Source organism: Octodon degus, unplaced genomic scaffold (assembly GCF_000260255.1).
Source record: "Octodon degus isolate 3935 unplaced genomic scaffold, OctDeg1.0 scaffold00235, whole genome shotgun sequence".
Classification (NCBI taxonomy): domain Eukaryota; kingdom Metazoa; phylum Chordata; class Mammalia; order Rodentia; family Octodontidae; genus Octodon; species Octodon degus.
The window spans coordinates 245,823-269,664 of NW_004524811.1; the positions used below are offsets into that span (position 1 = coordinate 245,823).

Below are 23,842 nucleotides of genomic sequence, written 5' to 3' on the forward strand. Positions count from 1 at the left end.
GCTAAAATTCTATGAAATAATGAAGTATTTTATCACTTACAGCTTGAAAACTCTAGTGGACAGGAATGTTCATCCATAGGAAAGTTATGAAGTTGAAGGTAACATTCTGCATTAATTGTCAATCTGTACAGATAGAAAAGTAAATACTGAACAACTCAATAATTTTAATCATTAAAAATCTGTTTATTTTTTAGTAAGATTTGGGCTTACAATAGCAATGTTTGCAACATTAGAATATAGTAATACTAAAATTAAGATCCCAAACTTAAATATTCCACACTTGATCTTAGCCAAAAGGCCGAGAAGCGATCCAAACTTAAATATTATAACTTTAATACATGACCGTGATCATTCTAATAATTTTGCTCCAAAGAGTCAGCTATCTCTGTGTACACTGCAAAATGACCTCTGGACTTTACAGTTAAAAATTTATGTCTAAAATAGCCTTCTAAAGATTATAAAAATCTCCCCAAATGCACACGTGCACACCACATGTGCTTTCATGTGCAAGATAAGCACATTTTACACAGTTAAGTGTGAGGATATCTTCTCTTACTGTATCATGAACATTTTTCTACTATGAATGATTCTTAACATGCAGGTACAATATGTTGAAGGAAATTAATTAACCTTGAACCTTATACATCAGTTTTTTCTTGGACATGTTTTAGTCACTCTTGACAATCTGATTATAAAATTTTGTAACAGTATACACTCCAAGAGAAAAATCATTGATTTACATTACAGCTTAGAAAGTATTAGTGGTTATATAACAACCTATTTTGTATCTAGGAAAAGAATTGTAATGGCCAGCCAAATAGCTCAGCAGATTGAAGAGACTGCAAGTAGGCGCAGAGGCTAGGGGTTCTATCCCCAGGCCTGCGGTGCTGGCCCCACCCCCTGGGGGGCGCTGAGATGACAATTGTGACTGGGTGTGGTGGCCCGTGCCTGTAATACCAGTTCTTGGGAGGCTGTAAACAGGCGGATCACTATGAGTCCGATCTAGTAGTGAGACCCTGAACACCCTGCAGACCCTTCCCTAAAATACAGGAAAAGAAAAAGAGAAATTTTAAAAATTGGAGTTTTTTGTTCTTTTTTTTTTTCCTTAGCTGTAGATTTTTTCATATAATAGAACTGTGAACTTTAAATAAAAAGTATTGTCAGAATATTTTGCCATTTGGAACTTAGCATCCGAAAGGAAAACTGTATTTCCTTTATTGCAATGTGGAAGAATAAAACTTTAAAAGCTAGTCAAATCTTAGCTTAAATAAACTAGAATGACTGTAGATTTTTTAGAGCAGTGTTACCTGAGGGTATAAAGAACTCGTCCGTCATTCCAAATTCTCAGCAGACGATTAGGAGTCGTTATCCAGTGTGCATCAGATTTTCTTGAGTTTCTGAAGAAAGTGTCAGGAATCCAAATTTTCCCAACCATGTTACTATTAAGCATCAGCACTTTCATGGTACTGTTGAATTTCAGACGACTGTCGAACCAGGTTTGGGCAAAAATTATATCTATTGTGTATTCCTAAAAGATACAAACAATAATCACATTTTAGTAAAGCCACTAATTTTATATTTTCCTTAAAAGACTGAATTTTTATATTTTAAAATGCTAGTAAATAGCACTTACACTCAGCCTTTCTTGAGAAAAAAAAGCCACTGTTTTAACTTTTAATTAGTACATGGGTTACACAATATAAAATTCAAACTTTACAGATGTTTCTCTTACCCAGTGAGGCTCTAATTGCTTTTATTTTATCAGTTTTGTTTTATTCAAGGTTACATAAGATGTGAGATAGGCAAAAGAAAATTATCTTAATGTTGACTATACTAATTTTTGTAATATTTAAAGTATGTTTAAGTGACAAAAATAGCAAGTATAAAATCAAGACACAAATTTCCACTAAATTCCCTAGAAGCATTTACATTTTCCTTAGCCTGAAAATGTTATTTCAATTATTTATGTCCACTGGTTTTAAATGTTTGGAAGCCATCATAAAAATCTATTGAGAAATTATAACATATCAGGACCTCTGTTAAGAATTTTTTGAGTGAAGTTGGGGATAGTGGCACAAGTCCACAATCTCTGTACTCTGGGAAGTGGAGGCAAGAAGACTGCGAGATTGAGCCTAATGTGAGCAATTTCATAACTTCAAGACACACTTTATCAAAATAAAAGTGAAAAATAAAAAAGGGCTGGTTATATAGGTCAGTGTGAAGGGAGTTCTCTATCACATCACTAAATGTTTCTAAAATCCTGTGAAATGTAAATAAGTAATGCTGTATTTACATTTATTGGGTAATAGGTAAGCAAAATAATCTCTGTACATCTCACAGTTGTTATCAGTCAATATGGAAATATCCACTACATGGGTGAACTACAAGCCTACAGTTGTAATAATAAATACACATAATGACACTCAATGTGTGGTCTGGTAGGTTCTAAGATTAAAGCAAAGACTTTGCCCACAATCAGCAGATAACTATGAATAGAAAGTAACATGATTATGAGAGAATTTTCAGGAGTATGTAATTACGTATTCTCTCTTTGAAATCTGGCAAATAAGTATTAAAAATTATTTGAAAATATAATGAACAAGAACTCAGCAACCATCAAAGCCCTAGAAAAGGAATAGTGTGTGTGTGTGTGTGTGTGTGTGTGTGTGTGTGTGTGACTTTGAAATTAAAGGAGAAAAAAACAAATTAAGAGTTATTAAATATGTGATTTGTGGTGACAGGGATTGGCTATTTGCACTTGAGTCAGTATTAACAATTGACCAATGAAACATTTAACATAAGAAATGAAGGTGTCATGTGGAACTTACCAATTAACAAAAAGAAATATGCCAGGGAGATAAGTAAAAGATGAACTAAATTACTAAAGAATTTTGATCAAATTCTAGTTCACATCCAAAATACCTACAATTATATTCAAAGAGGTTGGGATAGATATATAGTTGCATTCTCTTAATGAATAGAATGATTTGTTCTAATGGTGTTTGTGAATAGGATCACAAGTCCGCATCTTGTACAGCAATTAACCACTAAGAAGAATATATGCAGTGTATTATTTGTTGAAACTGTCCTTCCGATTTGATTTGAAACTGTCTCATTGCTATCTCTTTGTCAATAAAACTTTGAAAAAAAATACCTACAATTAGTCTAGCTGAATTATACAAACAAATTTTACCACTGTCAAGAAAAAATGTCACAACTTTGGAAGAATACCTATATGGCAAGTATTTAAAAGTCGGTATGATTCCAGATATTACAAGATTGAATATGAAATGGATGTTTCATAATAGGATTGTATATATCCAGCATAAATAATACATATGTTGTATTATTTCCCCACGTAATGTTGCCTGTAATCTAGTTACATACTTAACGTCTATTGTATGTCAGTTATTGTCTTCCATGAATTTGAAGGCATGAAGTCTGTGCGCAAAAATAACCGAATGCTCAAGAAATGTATTTATTTATATGTATTTGGTACAGGGTCTACAGGTTCCACAGGGCCTCACTACATAGATCGGACTCATAGTGATCCTCCTGTTTTCAGCCTCCCAAGTGCTGAGATTATAGGTGTGTGCCACCATGCCCAGTCTCAATAGCACAGCAAACCAGGGACCAAGCCCCGGGCTCTGCTCTCTGCCTAAACAGTCACTTTAGTCTGCTGAGCTATCTGGCCAGCAATAAATTTAGAGAAAGAAAAAATTAATTGTTTTTGCATTTTAATATAGGAGGTACACAATCAAACTGATAAAAATTTTGAAACTGAGTAAGACTTTTAGATTCCACAGCCACAATCCTGAAGAGGTACCACTTGTAAGTTCATCCGAGACAGGATACAAACACATTCCATAATATAAAGTAACTGAAAAAAAAATAAAAAATAAAGTAACTGAGCATATTATGCTGCATCTGAGAAGATATCTTATTGACTACTACGAGTGGAGTGGTGCGCTACATGGCCATGCATGGTGTATACTCAGTTTGACAATTGTAGCTTCTCCTTGACGCTTGTAGAAAACTCGTAGACTAAGGTTGCATTTCACCCCTATTCACACCTTCATGTCCAGTCAGATGGCTTTCTAATTTTTGGTCAATTATGACTTTCTCAAATAGTCTTTTAGCATGACACAAATGATTATTGAAAACTAACAGCATAATCATGCCAATGACCTAGTTGTTGGTTTTAATAGGATCTTAGTCACTCTTATCATTCCTGGAACAAGAAAGACCCCAGACTGAAAGGAAATATATGTTTTGGTTTATGTTTCAGCCTGAGATCAGTTGGCTCCCAAGGAGTAACAGCATGGCATTGGCAGAAGGGCATAATGGAGGAAAAGCAGTCCTCATCATGCTTGCAGAAGAGAGCACCAAAGGAGGAGTCAGAAAGGGAGACACATCTTTTAGGCCATGCCCATCCCGACCCTTCTTCTGTGACCAGGCACCACCTCCCAACACCACGCATAGCTGCAGCTGAGTTCATGCCCCAGGATCTGGTCTCCTCCCAAACACTGCACCCTGGAGCCCAGGAGGTTTTGAGGGGATGTCTGCATGTGAGGAAGGCATAGCGCACAAGTAAGTGTCAACAGAGAGGGCTCATACTCACTCTGTGGTAAGCTCTGAAAGAGCTTATCATTAGGAGAAAATACACTGTATTTTTGGATGAGATCAAACAGCAGAATCTGATTAAGACACTAGCCAGGACTATGACTGGATATTTATCCAACATTGGGTGGTAGAAGGAAACTAATGCCACAGGATAGCTATGGCAACTTGCAGCATTCCAGGACACTAAAGGTGGTATCTGAAGCTCTGCTCAAGTTTCATAAGCAGCTGAAGCTGCTGCTAAATGACTGTCAAGACTATTTTGTTTTATTGAGGTGTTGTGACATGCTATGTATATGCCCTATAGTTGAGCTGTATCCCAAGCCCAGAATTTTCTTCAGAATGCCAGATTTCTAAAAAATAAAATACTCATTACTGTTGGGGTTAGTACAATTTCTAAGGGATCATATTTTCCCTAGTAAAAAACCTTCAAGAATAGTGAGAGAGCTGGGCATGGTGGTGCATGCCTGTAATCCCAGCACTTAAAGACTGAGGCAGAAGGACTGTTGTACATTGTTGGTTCTTGTGAAATTTCAGTATTCAGTCTCCATTTGATGCTATTACTGTTGCTGATTTACTTGCTATTGGTAGAGTCAATTAGTTGCTGTATTAAAAGATTTTTTTCTCTATTGGTATATCAGTCATCTTGGTGCATTTAACAAACATGCAATCCATTGCTAGAGAACTTGGTGCTGGAGCAAATATTCTGCAATCTACTTTCTCAGATTAATGGAGGTGATCAGATTTGGAGACAGGTAAAAACGTATGTCCAGCATATGTCACTCAACAAAAAACACTAACCAAACAGCTCTCTATACTAGAAACAAAATATTTCTACTATAATTGCCTATATAACACAGCACAGGATAAACCAAAACAAAAACAAAAGAAACATGGGAAAACAAGACAATAAAATGCCTCCCCAAACTTCCAAACTTCCCAATTTTGATCCAAGGGGCATTAAAGGGGAGAAAATCAAAAGCTGCCCATAGGAGTTATTCAAAAGAATAAGAGATAAAACAGATCAATGAACTATTCTGAGCTCAAAGAAAATATAGTCAAACAAATAATGGACATTGTAGATAAAACCATCAGCCATTTCACAGAAGAAACTAATAAAAATTTGGTGAGCTAAAAAATGTTTTTAAAAGGGACCAGTGAGATGGCTTAGTGGAATAAGTGCTTCCCTGGTAAGCACAAGGGCCTGAGTTCAATCCCCGGTTCTGAAAAAAAAAAAAATGTTAAAAAAAAAAAAAAGTTTGAATGGCCAGTGTTGGAAAATTACAGTTCATGAAAATGTTTCAAACAGAAATACAGGAACTTAATTTTGAAATTTCTTTTGAAAGTGTGAACAAGTGCAATGACCAATGTGAGGACAGTGTCAGAATTGGAAGAGGGCTATTGTCAGAAACTGATTATTAAGAAATAGCTTAAAACAACAAAAAAAAAGAGAACAAAGGCTAATAGATGATGAAAGATATACTAACCTAAGAAGAATTGGAATTAGGGAAAAAGCAGAAGATAGCACAAATGATATAAAAAATTATTTAACGTGATAACAGCAGATAGTTAATAAATATAAAGAAAGAATAAAGCATGCAGGTAAGCAAGGCACATACACCCCAGATACGCGCAGAAACAAAGACTCTGTCCATGACACATCATAGTGAAAATCTCAGAAGTCAAAATGGAAACAGAATTCTAAAATTTGTTAGAGAAAAAGCAATGAATCACTTATAAAGGCAAAACCATCAGAATTACAGAAAATTTATTAGCATCAGCCTTATAGTCCAGGAGAGCTTGTAGTGAAGTGCTTCAAGTCTGAAAGGAAAATGCGAAGAACTTCTATATCCCTAAAAAGTATGTTTCAGTATGAGAGAGAAATAAGATATTTCCACAATGAATAACACCTTAAGAAATTCATGAACACCAAATCAGCACAATGAAAATTCTCAAGGGTATACTAAAAAAGGACAATGAAACCAGCAATACCAAAAAATCAAATAAAATGAATACATCCTGTAGGGTGAGCACCTAAGCAAAGGGACAAAAAAAAGAAAAAAGAAAGGAAGAAGGAAGCAGCAAGGAAATTATTATAAGAGTATGTCAATATTTTTCTGTAAACATTTTCAGCAGAAGTAGTTTCAATTCCATAATCAAAACACACACATTCACAAACTAGATCAAGAAACAGTATCTGCCAGTATACTATATATACCAAGTACATTTAATCCAAAAAGAAACTCATAGACTTTTTAAAAAGGATGAAAAACAGTGCTCTATACAAAAAGAAGCTGAAAAATGCAGGTATAGATATCTTAATTTAATACAAATCTGATTTCATGCTAAAACTAATCAGAAGAGGCAGGAAAAGTCAACACATACTGGGTAAAAGAACAATTAAGCAGGAAGAGGTGATAATTATAAACATAAATGTACAAAACACTGGTGAACCCAACTTCATGAAACAAATAGTACTATACATATAATATCAGATAAACATGTACATATTTATGAAGAAAAAGATATCAGAGTTGAGTGAAACCTTTGAAAAAACGGGAGTAACAGATATCTATGGAATATTCCACCTAAGAACCAAAGAATACATATTTTTCTCCATAAAATATGGGACTTTCCCCCCAAACAGACCACACAGTAGTCCATAAGCTGAAGCAAATGTGAAATAATCAAATTTTTCTTGTGCATATTATCAGATCATGATGCAATTAAATTAGAATGTAATGGCAAAATAAACCACCCAAAGCTTGCAAGTTCATGGAAATTAAACAATAACCTCTAGAATACTTAAAGGGTGATGGAACAAATTACATGTAAGAAATTACACAGTTGTTAGAATCAAAAATAATGACAGTAAACATGACAGAACTTATAGGACAAAAGAAAGCCATGCTAAGAAGGAAATTCATGTTGTAAATGCCCACATCAGAAAACAGAATGAGCCCTGGGTGAAATAATAATGATGTACTTTAAGGTCCTAGTTAAACAAAAACAATCCAGATTGACATGTAATACCTGGAAAGAATTTATTGTGTTCAGAGCAGAGATTAATTAAATTGAGCAAAAAAAAAAAGCACAAAGATTTAATGACTCAAAATATTGGTTCTTTGAAAAAATAAACATACTTTTATCTGAAGAGAGAGACAGAGAGAGAGACAATGAGGGAGGAAGGGAGAAAGAGGAAAAAAAGAAGGAGGCAGAGAAGGAAGAAAGGAAAGAAGGGAAGAAGGAAGGAAGGAAACTTAATCTGATTAGAAATGAAAAATTGATATCCCAATTGACATTGATTAAACCCAGCTTATTATAAACTCCTTTGAGAAGCTGTACTCTAATAAATCGAAGAATTTAGAAGATATAATTAAATTCCTGGATACATAAGAATTACCGAAACCAAACGTAGAAGGTTAAAAGCCCTGCATAATATAATAACAATGATATTAAAGCAATAATTTTAAACCCTCATTAAGAAAATCTCAGGTCCTTGTTTGATTTTGAGACAGATAGTGAGGTTAAGTTTAACAGCCTAAGTTGAATGGTAATAACAATAAGCTTGTCTTCTGGATGGTTAAGAACCTAAGTTTGCAGACCAAAATTAGAGAAAAAGGAGGGCTGCAAGGAAAGCCAACATTTTGGCCCTAGCCTTCTAAGGTCAATTAAGACTCAGGACATATGAGAACTTGTAATGTAACATCATGTAACTCGGTAGTGTCCCAAATTTTCTGATCAAGAAGATTATGGGGCCAAAGAGGAAAGTGATCGATGATGTAGAGTGTGCCTAAGGAGAGTCACATGGAGAGAAAACATTCTCTCAGGCTTTCACAGAGAGCACATTGGCCAAGCAATGGCCGTGACTCATCCACATGGCTGACACTAATAAAGGTTCTACAATCTGAGGTACAGGATCTCAGGATAAATCCTGAGGGGATTTCACTGACCTTATCAGACCCAAAAGCTACAACTCTTGTTGCATAGGTCCTGCTTTATCTTGGTCTTAACCATCCAGCAGAAAAGTGTAAAAAAAGAAATATAAGAAGTAGAGCCATGCTGTTATGTTGAGCTGTGGGGGACTCAGGTCAACAATTTCTGACATTGCCAGTCAAGCGGAAGACCCAATAGTATTATGAGCTACTGGACTCTTTTAGAATATTTTGATGAGTTTATACACCTATAATATTCAAATAATGGAAGTCAACAAAAAAAGGGGGATATGGATGAATGTCCATTTTGTATCTGTGTATTCAAGGTGGTTGGGATAGATATATAGTTACATTCTCTTAATGAATAGAGGGATTTGTTCTAATAGTGTTTGTAAATAGGATATCATGTCCACATCTTGTATAGCAATTAGCCACTAGGAAGAATGTATGCAATGTGTTAATTATTGAATCTGTCCTACCAATTTGATTTGAAAAAAAATATATATGTAAATATTAAAGTCAGTGATACCCAGTTTATTAAAAAAAAAAAAAGAAAGAAAATCACAGGTCTTGATTTATTAACTACTGAATTCCATAAGTACTTTAGTGAAAAGTATCTTTTTTAAGAAACTGAAGGAGAAGGGGTAATCTCATAGTCACCCTTGAAAGCATTATTCTGATTCAAAGACAGAAAAGGGACCTGAATGCAAAAAGAATCTCTTTAGTAAATATAGCTGCAGAAATCCTGAACAAGATGCTGGCAAACTGAGTGCAATAAACCTTCACAAGGATTATACATTGTGTCAGAGGAGACCCCTTCCAGGGGCACAGCAGTGACTCACCCTGTGTGAGTCAACAAACGCAAACAGAAGGAAGGAAAAAAATCACCTGGAAAAACACAGAAAAATATTGTGACTGAATCTCACACCCATTTAAGATAAAAAGTGAAAGAAAATAGATATAGAAGGACTTTATCTCAATCTAATAAAAGTTATTCATAAAAATCCAAGGACGAACACCACATTGAACAGGAAGAAAATGAAAACTTTCTAAATTCAGCAATAACACAAGAATATCCACTGTTTCCACTTATGTTCAATGTAGTTCTGAAAACATCAACCTCAGCAATCAAGGAAGAGAAGAAATGAAATTTATATGTATAGGAAAGGAGGAATTCATATCATTATTATACACAAAAAATATATATAATCTTCTTCTGTAGACTCCAATAAAACCCAACAGACTCCCAGAATTCATAAACAAGTTCAGTAGCTTAAAATAATATAAAACAACCTTACAAGTCCTGTACACCAGTGATGAATTAACTGAGAAAGGTGTTAGGAAATCAATGAAAAATACATTAGCATACAACAACTAAATATTTAGAAATTATCCTAACCAAGGAAATAAAGACCTCACAACAAAACTACAACATTAGAAAAATGAGACCAAAGTGACCAAAGGGAATATATTCCTTATTCCTAGGCAGGCAGAACCATTATTGTCAAAACAGTCATATCGCACACCAATATATATATTTAATGGAATTTCAACCAAGACACCCATAACATTTCTCACAGAACTAGAGAAAACCACCTCAAAATTTGTATAGATCGAGAAGTGAAGCAAAACAGTGAGAGCAATCCTCAGCAACAAGAATAAATCAGGAGGCATCAAAATCCCAGGCTTTGATTTACTCTACCAAGATACTTTGATGAAAACAGCACGGTAGCTTGGTAAGAATCAGATTAATGAGTTAATGTGATGGAAAAGATGGCGCAAAGTAATGCCAGCCACTTAGTTAATCTGTTCTCTGACAGAAGGGCCAAAAATGCACAATTAAGGAGAGAAAGCCTGTTTAGCAAATGATGCTGGGGAAACTGGTTATCCACATGAGACAGATTGAATATAGACACATACTTTCTCTGTGTTCTAAACTAAAATCAAATGAAGATCTACATGCTTGTGTAGAAACGCTTGATCTGCTGGAAAGCAAAACTGATAAAAATTATTGATAAAAAAGGGGTAAGCATGGACCTTCCAAACAGAACATGAATTATACCAGAAATATACCAAATAACTGCTGTGAAGGCAACAATATGCAGTGTATTAATTATTGTAACTGTCCTACTAACCTGTTTTGAAACTGTTTCATTGCTATTTTATCATTTTTTAATTAAAATGAACAATATAATGAATAAATAAATAGATCACTATATCGTTAAATATTTATATATGATATGCTATATAATATTTGTTTCAAAAAAACATGGTAATGGAAGGTAAGTGGCATTATCGTTAGGGCAAGATAAGCCTGGCAGTGTCCACTCTTATACTCTGTCTACTTTTGCACATAGCCAAATTTTCTACAATAAAAAAAGTTGTTTTTTTAAAAAAAAGAAATATACCAAGACTTAACAAATGACATAGTATTAAATTAAAACATTTCTGCATCTCAAAGAAAACAACAGAGTGAGGAGAAAACCTACAGAATGGAAATCAATTTTATCAAAAATTCTTTAAACAGAAGACATATATCTAGACTGTAAAAGAAATAAAAAGATTAGATGCCTCCAAAGTAAAACACTCAATAAAAAATGGCAACTAAAATGAGCAGATACTCCTGAGACAAAGAAATAAAAATAACCAATAAGTAAAATTTAAAAAAAAATATTTAATAACACTGGCAAATAAAGAAATGCAAATCAAAACAACACCAATAATTCATCTTATTCCGGAATCAATGGGCTTAATGAAAGAATAAATAAATAACAAATACTGATGAGGCTTCAGGTATCAAGGCAGCATTCTATATTGTTAGTGGAATATAAAGTAGTCTGATCATCATGAAATTATGTGGGTCAATTTGTCTAAAAACTAAAACTAATTTTTCAGTTATTCTTGTAGTTATCTGCTCAAACAGCATATTACAGTGACTCATGCATGCTCATGCTTCTAGAAGCATCATTAATAATAGCTAAATCTTAGAAATAGCACATCTATGTCCATCAACTGTGCTGTTTACACACAGTAGAATGCTATACTGCCATAAAACTGTAAACTTGTCTTACATCAAAATAGATGAACCTTGAGACCTTAATAATAAGTGAAATAAATCAAACAAACAATATTCAAACTTACATGGTTTCTCTTATGTCATAAATGTAAAATATTAAATAATCTAAATAAAAGATAAGTACTAGGAAATGAGGAAGTAGATCTTCTGAAAATGGGAAGGGGTCCAAGAGGGAGGGAAACAAGAAGAAGACAAAGGCAAAGAGGATGAGAAAAGGAATTAAGATGTTATTTGCACCCAGACCACCCCATGAAAAAATGGGATCAACATGTGCTACAAACATGTATTTATACAAAAGAACTGAGAAAAAACCATGCAAAGTTTTCTATGAGAAGAGTCCTTTTAATATAAAATTTTAAAAAAGATGCAGAGCACAGGTTTCAATAATCTTTTGTTCCTTTTTCTCTTGCAGAAACTAATATTTCTAAGTCTTAAATAGCTAAACCTTAGCAAATGCTTAGCTTTGATAAGGAAGTCATTAAAGTTGAGTCATTTGATACATAATCAAATACCTCATGTGTTTACTCCTTCAGGTTAGTATAACACCCAGAAAATTAGGTTTTCATGCTTCTTATTCTATTTAAAGATGTTGATCATATGCATAATAAATAAAAAATAAGAAATTTGACTTTCATTTTCTCAGAGGAAAAAGGACAAAAGTTTCTAAGATAAGCATTTTAAGATAAGAAACAGCAAATTCTTGAATTGAGATCCATTCTTGCAAGATAACAGAAAAAATAGCACTGATTAACAAATATGAAAAACATTCCATGTTGACTTCTAATTTAATTAAATGAAATCATAACTGTTGAAAGTATGTATCACCATCCTATTACTACACTGTTTATTTTGCCACTCTGTCCTATATTTCATATTTAAAGCATTATCTTGTGCAGTATTACTTTGTAGTAATGCAAGAAATCTTCAGACAAAATGCAAGATCAATCAAAGCAATTAATACACTTGCTCGTTAAATTTGCTTAATTCTGACTGACCTATAACACCTTGGCATTAATGTCTCCCTAAAATATCTAGTCATATATACAAGACTAAATGACAGGATAGTCCATGTTTAGTAGTAGTAAATCAAATAACAAAGCTATGGAGTAAAATATAGGTCATCCACAAAACAAGGAGCTTGATGGTAAAAGTTCACAGATATCAACTCCATTTGCTCAATTGCCCTAAGGAACATCAGGTTCATGAGACTAGCAAAATAAATTAAACATTGCAATTTCTATATTTTTAAATAAAAATTAAGAAACAAATTACAGCTCCTTAAACCAATGAAGCTTCCAGCATTACCATAAAAAACGTTCAAAAAACTTCAAACGCAAAGCTAGTACAAAGGAAAGAAATGATAAAGATCAGAATAAAAAACAATTACACTGAACCTAAAAAAATAATCACACAATCAAAGAGTTGGTTCTTTGAAAGAATGAACAACATAGTCAAACCCTTAGCCAATCTAACTCAGAACAGGAGAGAAAAGATAGTAATCATTGTAATTAGAACTGAAATCACAATGGACACTCCTGAAATTTAAAAAATTATTACTTTGAAAACCTACATGCTAATAAATCAGAAAATTCAGAAGACAGATAATTTTTTGTTATGTATTTAGTGCAGGGTCTACAGGGTCTCACTGCAGAGATGGACTCATAGTCATCCTCCTGATTTCAGCCTCCCAAGTGCTGGGATTACAGGTGTGTGCCAACATGCCCAATCTGAGACAAGTAAATTTTTAGTTACATATAGATTATGAAAACCAAACCAAGATGAAAAAAATCACATGAAAACCTCAGTAGACAAAGAAAAAGCATTTGACAAAACCCAATGTCCATTTATGATAAAAACATTGTAGAAATAAATAGGCATAGAAGGGTCATACCTCATTCTGCAAAAGCCATTCATGAAAAAAATCTACCAGTAAAATTACATGAATTAAATGGGGAAAACTGAAGAAATTCAAATCAAGACACTGAGACTCCATCTTACCTCAGAATGAAAGGTGATTAACAAGAAATCAATTAAAAAGTGTCATCAGCAGAAGTGGTAATTGTCAGAAGTTGTTGACTAGAGCTTTTTATAGCTCATCATATTAATATGTTTTATTTTTTATACCTCATGGCTATACTTTTCTGCCAAATGGTTAAAAACACAGCAAAGCAAGACCTATATAACTAAAAATGTAACTTTTGTATCTGACAAGATCAGTCAACTCCCCTCAGCATTTACCCTGAAACACTGCATCCCAGTTTTTAGATGCTTTATCATTGTCAGCCATCTGGATGAGTCACGGCCATCGCTTGACCAATTTGCTCTCTGTGAAAGCCTGAGAGAATGTTTTTTCTCAATGTGACTCTCCTTAGGCACAGTCCACATCATCAATCATTTTCCTCTGTGGCTCCATAACCTCCTTGAACAGAAAATTTGGGACACCACTGAGTTACAGCAAGGTTCTCTTATGTCCTGAGTCTTCACTGACCTTGGAGGGCTAGGGTCAAAATATTAGCTATCCCTGTAGCCCCTCGATTTCTCTAATTTTTGGTCTGCAAATTTTAGTTGTTAAACATCCAGAAGACGAGCTTAACGATATTATTACTCTGTAACATAGGCAATTGAGCTTAACGTCATTATCTGTTTGAATATCAAATACCTCAGACATAACATGGAACTGCTATTGTCTATAACATGCAACTGCTATTTTCCAACAAACACGATATTCTAAACTTTAAATCTCTACAGAATGTGAAAAAACAATTACACATTTTTACTCACAAATTTAGAAATCAAACCATATACAACATTTTAGCAGGATAATCCTATGACATTTTTTTCTTGTCTCTAGTTTTCTTTTATCACCTTTTTCTTTATAAATATTTACTTTCAAGAGAGTATAGCAATAATTAATATGACATCACAAGCACAACTCATTTTGAAGACCAGAATGATAGGTATTCCAAGTATGGTTTTAGTATTACACATTGCTATCCTCCGTGTAGTTGCTCAATTCACAGATTTCAGCACATATAGTTGGACTGTATATCAGGTTATGCTGCTGAATTCTAGTACCTACAATATTTGATCTGGCATCAAGTATAAAAGGTCCTTTACAGACTTCTCCTAATACAGCTTCTCTAACAGCAATGGAACACCCATCTCTGACAAAACAAAACAAAAAAGGGGGATATAAAATCACAGACTATTTTGTAGTGAAAAAATACATATTTATATACAAAATAGGATAGATATACAACTACTTTCATCTAGTTCAATGAGAAGAAAGGTTTGTACTAGTAGTGTTTAGACAAGATATCATGTCTTCATCTTGTCCTCTGAATAACCACCACAAAGACAACAATATGCAATGTATTAATTATTGTGACTGTCCTACTAACCTGGTTTGAAACTGTTTCATTGCTATTTTATTTTCTCATTAAAATTAATAAAAAAAGATTAGTAAAAGAATAATAATATTAACAAAGTAGTGTCAAGATTGTGGGGAGAAAAAAGAACCCTTCACATTTTGGTGGGAAGAAAGCTTTCTGCCTGCGGCATGCCTATTGACTCAAGGTACAAAAATGTACTCTTCCTTGTCTCACCAGCTCTGTTCTGCAGACTTTGACCTTAGCAGCATGCACAATACCACATAATCCAATTTCCCCCAAAAAAGACCTATGTACTTTCTTATGTGTCCATCTGTCATATTGGTTGTGTTTCACTGGAGGACCTTGACTAATACAAAGCTGTAAAGGCAGCTCCTCTGAAGATTTCAGAATGCTCACCTTATGTCCCCAGTGGCAGCTGGCCACATTTACCCTCTTTGCACTGTTATTACTATCTTAGGGAGTTAGAGCTCATCATTTATTTCTACTGGGTTTTCATGAGTATTCTATTTATAATTTCAAAATGTAAAACATCAAATTTGAAATGAAACAATTTCTACTGAAAGTATTAACAAATTTTAAGTATAGTTAAGATATTATAGCTTTCTTAATGGTATTTGTATTCTTCTTGTCACTGGAAAAAATGAGCAAATGAATGAATGAATGAATGAATGAATGAATGAACATAATCTGCACAGAATATGCTTTCTATGTATAAAGTGAACATGATAGCAAACATACACATATCCAAACTTTACTTTCTTCCTACTTTTCTCCAACTAAAGGTCAGGTAAGGAAATCTCCACAATGAGCAGTTGATATCCAAATAGGGCATCTACTTCCTAGAGAAACCTGGTGTCTCAAAACACCTGTTTTCCATCCATATGACCAATACTTGTCATAGTTTTGTTCAGTGTGAGAAAGCGAGACATTATTCTATGTTTAAAATGTAACTCTTGCTGAGCAGAACACTACATTAGTTGAACTGATACTTTTTTAAAAAGTCCAATTCTCTCATAGTATGTGTAGTTATGTTTTTCTGGAATTCTTATCACTACTAACATTCTTAGCATGGAGGATGAAGAGCTTTCCAACTCTGTAAGTCTGCCCATTGCTAGGAGAGCACTGTCCTGAGCTGGGAGCACCCACTTCCTCTACTTACCTGCATGCCATAGTTCAGTTCCTACTGTTCTATCACAAAGCTAGACAATTCTAGATTTTTCAAGACTCAACATAATTAACATGATTTATAGTTTGCACTTTTTCTAAATTTCTATTATAATGTCATAAGTAAAGGCATTTAAACAAGTTTTATTTCACATTTTAATTGAACTACAGAGTAGCTGGTGATAATTCAAATCCATCGCTACTATAAGACCTTAAATTTGTATAAGGTGTTCACAGATTTTGCACTTGTAGACATAAAAAAAAAATGCACTGGATAAAGTATACGGTAGCATCTCTTAATTATATACATAATTTTGAATAACCTTTGGGTAATGAGACTGTCAGAAAATATATGTAAAGCAAGTATTGTAGTGCTAAGTTACATGCAGTGCAAAGTGCTGGGTGGAGTAAGGAGATCGGGTCAAAATTTGGCTCTGCAGCATACCAGACTATGGTGCTGACCACATCGCTTAGGTGCTCTTAATGGCTAAACATGGATGCAAGGCAGAATCACCATTAAAATCCTCCCAAATTTTATGACTCTGTAACTTTGGGATCCTCAGAATATCATGCAAGTTTGAAAATTAACTTCCTGACCAGTGTTCTTACTCCAAGCAGAGATAAAGGCTAAGATTATATGGTGCCTTCCAACAATTCTTATTCATGAAAATATTTTCCTTCATTACTTTCTTTAATTCTACTTAATGTGTTCCAGATTTATAATGGTATGGTTTAAGTTAGTGGCTGTCAAAATAATTGGTTAGAATTTATGAATAAGCATTTTCAAAGTCTGATTAGAGGACCCTTATCAGGGCTGGCAAATCAGAAACTACTGAAGTGATTTCTGAGAAGTTGGATTTTTTAAAAGAAAAATGCATGATTTTTCTTTCTTTTTATTTTTTTAATTTAGGACAGGGTCTACAGGGTCTCATTGCATAGATCGGACTCAGTCATCCTCCCATTCACAGCCTCCCAAGGGCTGGGATTATAGGCCTGCGCCACCACATCCAGTCTCAATCTCCATCTCAGTGAGCCCTGGATGTGGGGCTGGCAGGGCAGGCCCAGGGATCAAACTCCCAGTCCCTGCATCTGCCTAAGCAGGTGTTTAATCCACTAAGCTATTTGGCCAACCCCGTATTTTGAGGTTATGAATGTTTAGTAAACTTTGATTTAAGATTCTATATCTTTCTCAAGATTTTTATTTGTATAGACTTTTGAATAAAAATAAATTTAAAAATAAATAAATAAATGACAAAGCTAGGCATCGTGGAATATGCCTATATATGCTCCAAAAGCCTGATGCAGGAGAATAAAAATTTAAGAGTTTAACTTGAACAATGTAGTGACTTTATAGAAGTCTTCTCAAAATAAAAACAAGAAATTTAAAATGGGTTGGGGCATAGTTCAGGGCAAAGGCACTTAGTTTTATTTCTAGGATGATTGAGAACTAAAAAACAAAAACAAGAAGGAGAGAGAGAGAGAAACAGAAGGAGGCAGAGAGACAGAGAGAAACAGAGAGAGAGAAAGAGAGACAGAGAGAAACAGAGAGAGAAAAAAGAGAGAAAGACAGAGACAGAGACAGAGAGACAGAGAAAGAAACAGAGCAAGAGAGAGAGCAAGGCAGACAGAGATAGAGAGAAAGCTTTATCACCTCAGTGCAGAAGCACCAGGACTAAATGAGAAGAGGGAAAGGGATAAAAGGAAGGATTCCTCTGTGTGTGTGTGTGGGGGGGGGGGTCGAGCTATAGAATTTTAGAAACAATTGCATTCACTGTGAAGGAAAAATGAGTTCCTTGCAATGGAAGAAATACATAGGGTCACATTCTCACGATGTTGTATATTCTTTAAATTAATGTTATATGTCCTGGTGATAAAACTGAGATTGTAAGACCAAAAAAGAAAAAAAAAAAAAAACTTTGAAAGTAAGTTGTTACCATTTTCAAATAGCCCATTTAATTATAATTATCTTCCAAATTTAACTATTGACATATGACTATTTTCCTTAAGTGAATGGAAAACAACAAACTATTCCCCCCAAAAAAAATGTATTTTTATTTAATAATGAATAACAATCATGCCTTTTGCAATTATAATGATGTGAATTAAGTTCTATAAATGTGGCTAGTTTTCTCATTCTTGATCAGATTTCATAAGTTCCTTATTTTTTCCTTTCATTTTCAAAGTTCCTATATTGATTATCTCTTCATATTAGACTAGATACCAGCTACTAGTCATTACAAGTAAACTCATGTTCAAATGATATCTGAAATGTTCAACTATAGCTATGTTGGTACATACCAACTTTCAATGTAGCCTCCTGTTCAACACAGCTTGAATTTTCTAGAGCTCTCACTGATTTTGCCTAGAAGAATCGATACAATCCCTGAATGTCTGCACTTGCTAGTCATAATGTAAGTTGTTATGGAGACACTTGTACTCAATATACTGAGTGAAAACATGTCTTCTCCTACAACCTATAAAGTTAAGAGATTAAAAATAACCTCAGTCCAATCTAATAACCCTAATCAACATTTTCTTCCTTTTACTCTGAATGAATATATTCTATTTATATTTAATTAAAACATGCATAATATTGAACTACCTTTCCAAATTACTCTGATTTTTCAGTAACTTTTTGACTGAATTATTTTTCATTTAATATATAAAGTACCCTATATTTGATAGGTGCATAAAGATCATAGCTTATAATTCTGATACAAAGAAAAAGAAAATGTTTCCTATTGTAGAATTCTGTTTTAAATTCCATTGGTAATATACTGAAATGCTATTTTACATTATCAAATTTGCAAGAACAATCATATTGTGACAAATTACATTTGTCCTCATTTAATAACACAATAATAATGAAACAGGGTTCAGTGGTGAACATCTGTAATTCTAGAGATTTGGAAAGCTGAGATAGGACATTAGCAAGTCTGAATTCCACCTGGGCAATTTAGTGAGAATCTTCAAAGATATAAAATGAAATTTGGCTGGGACAGTAGTTACATTTAGAGACCATAGGTTCAATTCCTGGCACTTAAAAAAAAGTCAGCACATTAATTTTCCTCCTCCTAGTCCAGTTGCTTAAAATGTATGCATAGTTAATGGAAGAAAAAACTACTCTCTTGCTTGCTTAATTACTCATTTGCTTGCTTGATTGGACTTGCATCCAAGGCAATTTTGTTCATTTTATGAAAAGTGAATTCTAATTTTCTTGTATTGTTTAGTTAAAATACTTTTCTGTACAGATTTCTTATCAACCCCTAGTATGACAATGCATTTCTTTAATGAACACTATCAATTGCTCCAGAGGTTTTTTTGCATAAGGTTTTAGCATTACTAGTTTCAACAGCAATTTCATTTAATTAACATTTGCAAACTATCAGTGCCCAAGGTTACAAGTGTGTAATTCATCCCACTGGGAAAACTAAATCTTTACTACCATGAATCTTTTATGGAAGATCATCATAGAACCCTCTTGGTAGCCATTTATGCCAATGTGTTTTCAGAATACTAACTCAGCCTCCAGTCCTATTTCTCTTTACTTTACTGATGACATTTTGATTTAACAAATTCAGAATAATTGAAAACAAAATCCCAACACAAAAATCATGCAATTTTTGAAACTGCAGACTTTTCTGTATGTTCAAATAGACTTGATTTTCTCTAGTCACTAGTCACTTAAAACACTATGCAATACAAAATTATTTGAAAGAGAAAATTAGCATTTTTAATGCACTATCCTAAATTTCAGGGGACAGGGTAGATACCTCAGTAGAGTAAGCACTTGACTGGCAAGTGCAAGGTCCTGAGTTCAATCCCCAGTATTGCCAAAAAAAGGGGGGGACTAAATTTCATACCTGCATAATGTGAAAACTCAACATTGCCACCCATGTGCCTATAAAATGTTTTCTCTTTAAAAAACTCATTTGGTGGTATAGGAATTTGTTTTAGGCAGAGCTGATATCAACTTTTCTTATAACATTTTCTTCTGTTTTTCTCGTGGCTGTTTCTTCATAGTCATTTTCTGACTAATCTTGTTATTTTATTTACTACCTGTGCTTTCAGTTCCTTACATGTATGTTACTAAGGTCTGATATACATTCTTTTTTCTTCTCTCTTACATCCAGGCTCTCTCCCTTTTCTACCTAATCTTGCAGAGCTTTTGCAAATTATAGAGAAAGATTTGGCTCCTTACTCTGCTTTTAATGTTAGTCCTTAACTTAAAACCAACTTCCAGGACACTTTCGGCAGACATCCTGTCATCCCCTCAAAAAGTAAATTATACATGGCTGGTTGCCATTCATTTCCTTTACGGTGACAAAAAATGTAAGTTATGGTATGGCCAAAATGCTAGGGCAATCAGTGCAGACAGCTGTGAAAGTCACAGAAAGATCCTACTGAGAAAGAGGAACAGATGGAATGTGAGGGAACAGCAGTAAGCAGACACAGGCAACAGGTAGATGATAATGATTCCTCAAGTATAAAGCGGCAAAGTCCTGTAATAAAAAAATGATTTGACTCTTGTAATACTGAATAAATTCAGTGAATAAGAAAATCAGCAAGTGGCAGAGAATTCTCTTTAATGTCTTAGGGGCTGAACTGTATTCCTCCCAAACATCATATGTGAAATGCTAATGACTAGATGTGAAGAGAGGGGCTTTTACAGAAAGCACTAGTTTTAATCAAGGTATTTAAGGTGTGTCTGAATCTAATATGATTTGTGATGAAAAGAGAAAATCTAGACAGGCAAAGTGACACAATGAATGAGTGAGAAAGTGAAATGGAATATGAGGACATAGTGAGGAGGTGATCATATTCTAGCTAGTGAGGGAGGCCCCTGAAAGCCAATGCAGCCCACGTGGACCTCGGGCTTCTTGTCTCCATAATTGTGAAGACTAAATATCCATTTCTTAACAGTCACCAGTACTTCGTTCAGAGCCTAGTAATACAATCAAAATCACAGGAGACAAAAAGAGTAAGAAAATAGCAAGCTCACGAAAGGCGACATAATAGTTTGACTTACAGAAATGTGATTGTTAAGGTTGGGGACTGGTCATCATGATCTAATTTTTTTAATAATGTGTTCTGGATATGCTATTGCCATTAATTAATATCATTCAAATAATAATAAATCACTATGCATAAAATAAGACATAGATGCCACACTTAATCATTTTCTATTGTAAATGAACCTCCCATTACATTTTCTTATAATCTCTCTTCTTAATTTTCTCAACTCATACATTAAAACTAATGTTTTATTGTTGTAGTCAGCTGAATTAGATAGAAATATAGGCAGCCAGACAGGGTTAGGCCCTCAAGGAGACATCCCAGAAGACAAGATACCTTGCTACTATGAGAGAGACAGATGCTCCCACTGTGGGTTAGACCTAAAGAACAAAGATCGAGCAAATTCTTACCTCCCTAAAGATAAGCATCCAGGACTGATCACCACCTTGAGGAAGCCAGGAAGAGTCACTAACCCAGCCAGTACCAGCTGGCTACTAGATAAAATACTGTTCTATATTCATACCGCCTGCTACATGACTCACTTCCCCATTTGGTCCCGGATTTAATCAACTTTACCCAAGCAATGGTGCTTGTAATCTCATTGGTTGGCCATAGTTTTGTCCCACTTCATGCCCACCTAAGCAAGTTCCCATGTTCTCCACATTAGACCTGCATAGTCTTACTCTATAAAAATCCCTGGAAGAGACAGCTTTCTAGAGCAACCTACTCGAGGACTCCCCTTCTGTCCCTCTCTCAGACAGGAGCTTTCTTTCCCCCCCAATAAATATATTCTGTTCTTAACTTCTATTGTTCCTAAAATTCATTCTTTGGTTTTAGAAAACTTAAACTCAACCCAGGTATCTTTCAGGTTTGGAGTTTCATTCACTTATTTCATTATTGTGGGGCCGGTATCCCTGTATGACCCCTGTATGTATTCTGAGCTCTGCAGAAAGAAGTTTTCATATGAGAAGAATTTTGAAGATGGAGATGACGTTCAGTTGAACCATTATTTCTTTCTTACTCTCACCATTCCACAAAATTCACCAAACAGGAAAAATCAACACTATCTAATTGCTAATGGCAATGAGCCCAATTTAGCTTATTTCTTTCTGAACTCTATGTACTCTTGGAATTCACTTCTTCCTTCTTTTCAATGGTTACAATTATAAAATGCCTCCTATTTTTTTCTCCCAACCCTGACTTCCTGAGTCTGCCTCTTTTCTGAATTTCCTCTCTTGTACCTATATTCTAAACATCAACTGGTCCTTGTATGTGCAGTGATATGAGTCACAAGCCTACTGTCCCAAGGGAGCAAGGAACAAAGAACAGGGCCAAAGAAAACTGGCTCCTTGTAATTCTGGAAAGCTGGAGACAAGGTAACAGATTCCTGGAAGCACCGCCAGTTTATTGTTCCTTTACCTTGAAAGTTTCCAGCTAGTGATACGTAAACTTAAGAGTTTGGTGAATGCCACAAGGCAATGGAAATAGCAGTTCATTGACAACAAATTAGTTATATATTCCTTAGCTTGTCTGTGGCCCTCAATAGATGTGAGAAGTTTCAGTGGCTTGGGGTTCACTCAGAGAGACTAAACTCAGTGAGACCTCTGAAGCTATATTAATCCAGCCTTCCTGTAGTTTCTTTCAGCTCTGACTGATAACATACAACACATGTACACACTCTTCTTAAGCTGGATATCCCTACTGGTCCTCTCAGAGATTATTTTTCTTTGGGGATGGGAGGAGTACTGGGGATTGAAGTCGGGAACCTTGTGCTTGCAAGGCAGGCACTTATGTGTCTGAGCCATCTCTCCACCCCATCTCAGAGATTCTTGAAGTTTTAAATTGCGATATAAACTATTTGCCTCTGCCCTTCCTGTTCCATATATAGATTCCCAAGACTTTCTTGAACAACAGGCATATCAGATAACTCACTGCTGGAAAGCACCTACTTGAATGTGTTCTTAGTATCTTTCTCAGTCATTTTTCTTGTCATCCAAGCAAAACACCTGATGCCTGCAACTTAAAGGCAAAGTTTATTTTGGCCCATGTCTGGCAGACTGAAACACAGAGTGTACATAGTAGAAGAGTCCAGAAGGAGCAAAGCTGCTTACATCATAGTGATCAGGAGGCAGAGAACCTAGAAAGGAGATAGATCTTTCCAGGTCATGCCCCAGGGACACTGCTCCAACAAGGAAATAATATCCGACAACACATGTATCCCTACTTCACCCATGGAATAATTCACTGATGAATATAGTGTCCTTGAAATCCAACCACCTTCAGAAAGCATGAACCTTGATCACACAAGGCCTCTGGGGGACACTCTTGATCTGAACAACGACAGTGTCTGGAGCACATACACCTATATGCCCTATCCCAAATAATGGCTCTACTATCTCCAAGGCTTCTTCAACTCTTTAACTTGGATTCAGCCAAAGTATAACCCATGAGTGCCCAGACTGAAAAACTGACGTTTCTTCTCTGTCTCAATTGTCATTTTACCTACTATAGCAAAGTGACAAACAGATAGCATCCAGCTCAGTTATCATTACACTAGATAAAACCTCAAAGATCTACTGCCCAACACTAATGCAATCTCTGAACTTGTCTCTCTAATCCAAACCTTGGTCATATATATA

The 23,842-nt window shown here is 34.8% G+C and overlaps 1 protein-coding gene and 1 pseudogene across 1 annotated transcript in view; both read right to left on the reverse strand.

Annotated features, from left to right (window-relative positions):
• The window catches only part of Gabrg1 (gamma-aminobutyric acid type A receptor gamma1 subunit), a 91,740-nt gene that overhangs the window by 25,352 nt on the left and 42,546 nt on the right, over positions 1 to 23,842 (reverse strand). Inside the window, exons 3-6 of the mRNA XM_012512587.1 lie at positions 23,781 to 23,799; positions 15,993 to 16,011; positions 1,308 to 1,528; positions 41 to 123 (exon numbers count right to left, since the gene is read on the reverse strand). Of these exons, the coding sequence (XP_012368041.1) occupies positions 41 to 123; positions 1,308 to 1,528; positions 15,993 to 16,011; positions 23,781 to 23,799 (342 nt within the window). The remainder of the gene's footprint in view (positions 1 to 40; positions 124 to 1,307; positions 1,529 to 15,992; positions 16,012 to 23,780; positions 23,800 to 23,842) is intronic.
• Positions 195 to 310, reverse strand: LOC111813885 (annotated as a pseudogene).